The 7,353-nt window shown below is 41.5% G+C and overlaps 1 protein-coding gene across 1 annotated transcript; it reads right to left on the bottom strand.

Annotated features, from left to right (window-relative positions):
- Positions 1-1,690: 1,690 nt before the first annotated feature.
- LOC129857131 (protein S100-A5-like) lies at positions 1,691-3,704 on the bottom strand. Its single transcript, XM_055925084.1, has 3 exons — positions 3,601-3,704; positions 2,608-2,755; positions 1,691-2,129 (listed from the first exon to the last, which is right to left on the bottom strand). The coding sequence occupies exons 2-3, from the start codon at positions 2,746-2,748 to the stop codon at positions 1,971-1,973; spliced, it is 300 nt and encodes a 99-aa protein (XP_055781059.1). The 5' UTR covers positions 2,749-2,755; positions 3,601-3,704; the 3' UTR covers positions 1,691-1,970.
- Positions 3,705-7,353: the final 3,649 nt, after the last annotated feature.

Here is a 7,353-nt window from a genome sequence, read left to right as displayed (position 1 = left end):
GTGTTCTCTCATTTGATCCTAGAGGCTGAGGGAAGGGTTCTCTCATTTGATCCTAGAGGCTGAGGGAGGGGTTCTCCCATTTGATCCTAAAGGCTGAGGGAGGTGTTCTCCCATTTGATCCTAGAGGCTGAGGGAGGTGTTCTCCCATTTGATCCTAGAGGCTGAGGGAGGTGTTCTCCCATTTGATCCTAGAAGCTGAGAGAGATGTTCTCCCATTTGATCCTAGAGGCTGAGGGAGGTGTTCTCTCATTTGATCCTAGAGGCTGAGGGAGGTGTTCTCCCATTTAATCGTAGAGGCTGAGGGAGGTGTTCTCCCATTTGATCCTAGAGGCTGAGGGAGGTCTTCTCCCATTTGATCCTAGAGGCTGAGGGAGGTGTTCTCCCATTTGATCCTAGAGGCTGAGGGAGGTGTTCTCCCATTTGATCCTAGAGGCTGAGGGAGGTGTTCTCCCATTTAATCGTAGAGGCTCAGGGAGGTGTTCTCCCATTTGATCCTAAAGGCTGAGAGAGGTGTTCTCCCATTTGATTCTAGAGGCTGAGGGAGGTGTTCCCTCATTTGATCCTAGAGGCTGAGGGAGGTGTTTAGGGTCAAATAATGTAAACCAGATAGTGAGCCAGAACGCAGCAGTAATAAGGTTCATAGAATCACCCTATCCTGATCAGAACATTCTGTTCAGGAGTTGAGGTAAATGATTGTATGACTGTATTTGAGCTACGGTGCTTACCCAGAAAATGCATTGTAGGCTGTAGATCAAGTAGTAGAAGAAGGGAGCACACTTCTAAAAAGGCATTGAACTTAGTTATTCAATAAATTAATTTCTTAATTCAAAAACATTTGTTTTAACTGTGCACCCATATTCTACTATTCATTATACCTGATCAGAAGATTGAAAGAGTTCCATTTAGTCCAATATGTACAGATCTAGGATCAGTTTACCTTCTCTTAATTCTAACCTTAAGAAGAGACAACACACTGATCAGTGTCGAGGGGCTTCATGGAAGGGTAAAACCAGTCTATATTTGTTGTGCCAGCTGTGGGCTCTAGTCTACTGTGAGAAACATGGTGTTAGCATAAGGTGAATGGATTCACCAGACCATAAAGCATTAGGTCATAATCAGGCTTCTACCTTTAATCTCAACATTATACCTGTTCTCTAATCTAACACTGTGACAGGGAGACACATGGAGTCCTCAGGACATGGGCTGGATGGGAGGATGAGAGGGGGAGTAAAGAGGGGAAGAAAATATGTAAATATGTATCTTTTTATTTATTTATTTTTTATTTTACCGTTATTTTACCAGGTAAGTTGACTGAGAACACGTTCTCATTTGCAGCAACGACCTGGGGAATAGTTACAGGGGAGAGGAGGGGGATGAATGAGCCAATTGTAAACTGGGGATTATTAGGTGACCATGATGGTTTGAGGGCCAGATTGGGAATTTAGCCAGGACACCGGGGTTAACACCCCTACTCTTACGATAAGTGCCATGGGATCTTTAATGACCTCAGAGAGTCAGGACACCCGTTTAACGTCCCATCCGAAAGACGGCACAGGGCAGTGTCCCCAATCTGTGTGCAGTATGAAGGAAGTTAAAGGTAGTTTCGTGTGCCAATTCTAACTAGTGCAGAGGCCGCACATAGAAACACACCTGACTCTGGGTAAGTAGAAAACAACATAATTGCCAGAGCTCTGCGTATCCCTTTAATGGGTGTACCAGTTGTAATGTCTGAGAATTGGTGTTCATCACATCATCTCGAGGAATTCTCCATCACAAAAATGAAACACACAACACCAACTAGTAAGCAAGTCAAATTTCATTAAAAAAAAACAGGGGAAATGTTGAGAAGACATCTTAAAAGCACCATACAAGTTACAGTAAGAGTATCATTTTCTCTCTTTCATCATAGAAAAGCAGTATGTGTGTGTCTCGATACTGGCCACACCTGTCAACAGGTTCTTTTTGGCCCCTCATTCAGGCTTGCCCTTGTTGCCCTTGTTTCTGGCTCTGTAGTAGCCCCTGGCCAGAGTAGCCAAGAACATGGAGAACTCTCTGAAGTTGATCTCCCCATCGTGGTTCTTATCCAGGTTGGTCATCGCCTCCTGGAGCACTGCTGGTTCCACCTTTCCCTGAGACACACAAACGCGCGCACACACACACACACACACACACACACACACACACACACACACACACACACACACACACACACACACACACACACACACACACACACACACACACACACACACAGACACACACACACACACACACACACACACACACACACACACACACACACACACACACACACACACACACACACACACACACACACACACACACACACACACACACACACACACACACACACAATGTTGTGGTATGGATATGTAACACATGTGGATAGGCTGTGTTTGTGTGATAATAGAATCATATATTATTTAGCAGACACTTTTATCCAAAGCGACTTACAGTCATGCATGCATCGATTTTTCATATGGGTGGGCCCAGAAATCAAACCCACTATCCTGGTGTTACTAGTGCCATGCTCTACCAACTGAGCCATACAGGACAACACTGAGTTTGTGTGTGTGTGTGTCTTACGTGGAACTCTGGGCTGGCCAGCTCTTTCTTCATCAGCTCTGCGAGCTCTGTCCCGCTAAGCTGGCGATTCTTATCATCCTTTGTAGCATATTCCTCAAACACCTCCACCATGGATACAATGGCCTTCTCCAGACGAGACATACTGTACCTGGGGGAGAGAGAGGAGGAGGCAGGTGGACGGAGAGAGAGAGTTGGGAAGAGGGGATGAGAGAGAGGGGGAGGCAGGGGTGTGGGGTAGGAGGAGAAAAAAAGAGAAAAGAGGGGAAGAGAGGGGGAGGAAAGCAGGTAGAGGGGAAGTTATGAGTGAGGAAATGACAGGGAGGAAGAGTATTGGATTAGAGAGAGTAAAGCAAGGGAAGGAGGAGAAGAGAAGATAGGATGAGAGTGACATGAGTATTCATCCTGTCTATGTCTGGTTATTACAATGGAACATATGATTCACAACAAGAGAGAGGAAGAGGAGAAGGCTCAGCTACACTAAAGATGAAATCATGTTTAATATTATAAGACCCAGGGAATGGAATGTGTTCAGGTCTAGACCGCGTTGTTCTACAGTGTGTTTACAGCTGGTATTTCCTGAGTAAATTAATGCAACGTATAAAAGGGTCACATTGAAACACATTGATTTGGCAAACAGTTGCAAATGTCTAGTTATTGGCACTTTATAATGCAATGGCTGATTCATCTGTTCTTCATTCACCCCTCACCCACAAACACACACACAAACACACACACACACACACACACACACACACACAAATACACACATCGCTATGCTCCGTATTCAGTCCATTTATTCAACATGTCCCGCCCATCTATCCAATTCTCGTCTCTCATTCCCTGCTTCCAACTTCTCTCCCTTTTAATTTCCTCATTCTTAACCGTATATAATAGAACAGTTCTACTATCTTTATGTTCCTAACTCTCTCCTTCCTCTGTGTTCCTCTATCTGTGAGTTGCAGCAGCCTCCCTCGTCCCTCCCTCTCTACTCACCTCAGAGCAGAAGACAAGATCTATGATATGTGTAGCTGACAGGCTGGGTCCTGATGTGAGACTGATGTGAGACAGAGAGAAGAAAAGCTTCCTCTTAAAGTGAAAAACACCCCCTCAAGCAGAGCAGACACATGATCAGCCCACAAGAAAATGGGCTGAAAATGAGGTCAGCTCCACCCAAACCTGCTCCATCAGACTTGATCTCAAATGGTCATGTGCCAATGCTATCATTTGCATTAATTCATGTTTTAAAGGTCAAGATTATGTTCAATCTTGTTTTGAGGGTGTGAAAGAGAGAAGCGTATCCCTTAATTGTATTTGGCATGTATTTGCTTGGTTAATAGGCCAGGCCTCTGCTGTGGTAACCCTCTATGTTATAACACTCCAACATGTTGTCGCCCTCCATGTTGCCTTCCACAAACCTGGGGTTGGTTTGTTCTCTACAAACTGTGTGGAAAGTGGAGCTGTGGAGATTGCAGACCGCTCTAAAAATGGGTAATATGAGTCACAGCTCTGAGGCATGCCCTTATTTGTGTGTGTGTGTGTGTTTGTTAGATCACCACAGAGACCACGCCTCTTATTTATCCAGCCCAACTGTTGCGTAACCTAACCACTATTTTCCATCGCTCTGCTACAAAACCCTGGGCTGCATTTTCATTCCAAAAAGTTGTCCCCTCCTCTGTCCTGTTTCACTCCCCTTTGCAGCTCTGAGAAGGCAGGCTAGGTGTAAGCAGTGGCCCCACCTAGTGTCTGCCATATTGCTTTCATTCACAGCATACCTATCAGATCTTTGAAGTGGAGTGAGCAAGGGCAGAAGGGAAGAAACTTATTTTTGGAATGAAATGCAGCCCTGCCTCTTGTCAGCACTATACAATCTGAGACATGTGCGTTACAATAGTGCTATTAGAGAACTGAAGACAGCCTGTTTGGCTCTAGTAGTATTACTATTACTATGCCTGCTCTAGTAGTATTACTAGTATGCCTGCTCTAGTAGTATTACTATTACTATGCCTGCTCTAGTAGTATTACTATTACTATGCCTGCTCTAGTAGTATTACTATTACTATGCCTGCTCTAGTAGTATTACTAGTATGCCTGCTCTAGTAGTATTACTATTACTATGCCTGCTCTAGTAGTATTACTATTACTATGCCTGCTCTAGTAGTATTACTATTACTATGCCTGCTCTAGTAGTATTACTAGTATGCCTGCTCTAGTAGTATTACTATTACTATGCCTGCTCTAGTAGTATTACTATTACTATGCCTGCTCTAGTAGTATTACTATTACTATGCCTGCTCTAGTAGTATTACTAGTATGCCTGCTCTAGTAGTATTACTATTACTATGCCTGCTCTAGTAGTATTACTATTACTATGCCTGCTCTAGTAGTATTACTATTACTATGCCTGCTCTAGTAGTATTACTAGTATGCCTGCTCTAGTAGTATTACTATTACTATGCCTGCTCTAGTAGTATTACTATTACTATGCCTGCTCTAGTAGTATTACTATTACTATGCCTGCTCTAGTAGTATTACTAGTATGCCTGCTCTAGTAGTATTACTATTACTATGCCTGCTCTAGTAGTATTACTATTACTATGCCTGCTCTAGTAGTATTACTATTACTATGCCTGCTCTAGTAGTATTACTAGCATGCCTGCTCTAGTAGTATTACTATTACTATGCCTGCTCTAGTAGTATTACTATTACGATGCCTGCTCTAGTAGTATTACTATTACTATGCCTGCTCTAGTAGTATTACTAGTATGCCTGCTCTAGTAGTATTACTATTACTATGCCTGCTCTAGTAGTATTACTATTACTATGCCTGCTCTAGTAGTATTACTATTACTATGCCTGCTCTAGTAGTATTACTAGTATGCCTGCTCTAGTAGTATTACTATTACTATGCCTGCTCTAGTAGTATTACTATTACTATGCCTGCTCTAGTAGTATTACTATTACTATGCCTGCTCTAGTAGTATTACTAGCATGCCTGCTCTAGTAGTATTACTATTACTATGCCTGCTCTAGTAGTATTACTATTACTATGCCTGCTCTAGTAGTATTACTATTACTATGCCTGCTCTAGTAGTATTACTAGTATGCCTGCTCTAGTAGTATTACTATTACTATGCCTGCTCTAGTAGTATTACTATTACTATGCCTGCTCTAGTAGTATTACTATTACTATGCCTGCTCTAGTAGTATTACTAGTATGCCTGCTCTAGTAGTATTACTATTACTATGCCTGCTCTAGTAGTATTACTATTACTATGCCTGCTCTAGTAGTATTACTAGTATGCCTGCTCTACTATGATTACTATGCCTTGTCTAGTAGTATTACTATTACTATGCCTGCTCTAGTAGTATTACTATTACTATGCCTGCTCTAGTAGTATTACTATTACTATGCCTGCTCTAGTAGTATTACTATTACTATGCCTGCTCTAGTAGTATTACTAGTATGCCTGCTCTACTATGATTACTATGCCTTGTCTAGTAGTATTACTATTACTATGCCTGCTCTAGTAGTATTACTATTACTATGCCTGCTCTAGTAGTATTACTAGTATGCCTGCTCTAGTAGTATTACTATTACTATGCCTGCTCTAGTAGTATTACTAGTATGCATTCTCTACTATGATTACTATGCCTTGTCTAGTAGTATTACTATTACTATGCCTGCTCTAGTAGTATTACTATTACTATGCCTGCTCTAGTAGTATTACTATTACTATGCCTGCTCTAGTAGTATTACTATTACTATGCCTGCTCTAGTAGTATTACTAGTATGCCTGCTCTAGTAGTATTACTAGTATGCCTGCTCTAGTAGTATTACTATTACTATGCCTGCTCTAGTAGTATTACTATTACTATGCCTGCTCTAGTAGTATTACTATTACTATGCCTGCTCTAGTAGTATTACTAGTATGCCTGCTCTAGTAGTATTACTATTACTATGCCTGCTCTAGTAGTATTACTATTACTATGCCTGCTCTAGTAGTATTACTAGTATGCCTGCTCTAGTAGTATTACTAGTATGCCTGCTCTAGTAGTATTACTAGTATGCCTGCTCTAGTAGTATTACTAGTATGCCTGCTCTAGTAGTACTACTATTAGTATGCCTGCTGTAGTAGTATTACTAGTATGCCTGCTCTAGTAGTACTATCCATAGTATGCATGCTCTAGTAGTATTAATAGTATGCCTGTTCTAGTAGTACTACTATTAGTATGCCTGCTGTAGTAGTATTACTAGTATGCCTGCTCTAGTAGTACTACTATTAGTATGCCTGCTGTAGTAGTATTACTAGTATGCCTGCTCTAGTAGTACTACTATTAGTATGCCTGCTGTAGTAGTATTACTAGTATGCCTGCTCTAGTAGTACTATCCATAGTATGCATGCTCTAGTAGTATTAATAGTATGCCTGTTCTAGTAGTACTACTATTAGTATGCCTGCTGTAGTAGTATTACTAGTATGCCTGCTCTAGTAGTACTATCCATAGTATGCATGCTCTAGTAGTATTACTAGTATGCCTGCTCTAGTAGTACTACTATTAGTATGCCTGCTGTAGTAGTATTACTAGTATGCCTGCTCTAGTAGTACTATCCATAGTATGCATGCTCTAGTAGTATTAATAGTATGCCTGTTCTAGTAGTACTACTATTAGTATGCCTGCTCTAGTAGTACTACTATTAGTATGCCTGCTCTAGCAGTAGTACTATTAGTATGCCTGCTCTAGTAGTA

The sequence above is a fragment of the Salvelinus fontinalis genome, chromosome 6, assembly GCF_029448725.1.
Source record: "Salvelinus fontinalis isolate EN_2023a chromosome 6, ASM2944872v1, whole genome shotgun sequence".
Lineage (NCBI taxonomy): Eukaryota > Metazoa > Chordata > Actinopteri > Salmoniformes > Salmonidae > Salvelinus > Salvelinus fontinalis.
This window is presented reverse-complemented; position numbering and strand designations above follow the sequence as displayed.

Excerpts from the sequence above, each read along its gene's own strand:
- LOC129857131 (XM_055925084.1), bottom strand. The coding sequence starts at position 2,748 with ATGTCTCGTCTGGAGAAGGCCATTGTATCCATGGTGGAGGTGTTTGAG. Across the intron at positions 2,130-2,607 it reads TGGCCAGCCCAGAGTTCCAC|GGAAAGGTGGAACCAGCAGT; the intron begins GTAAGACACACA and ends TGTGTGTCTCAG.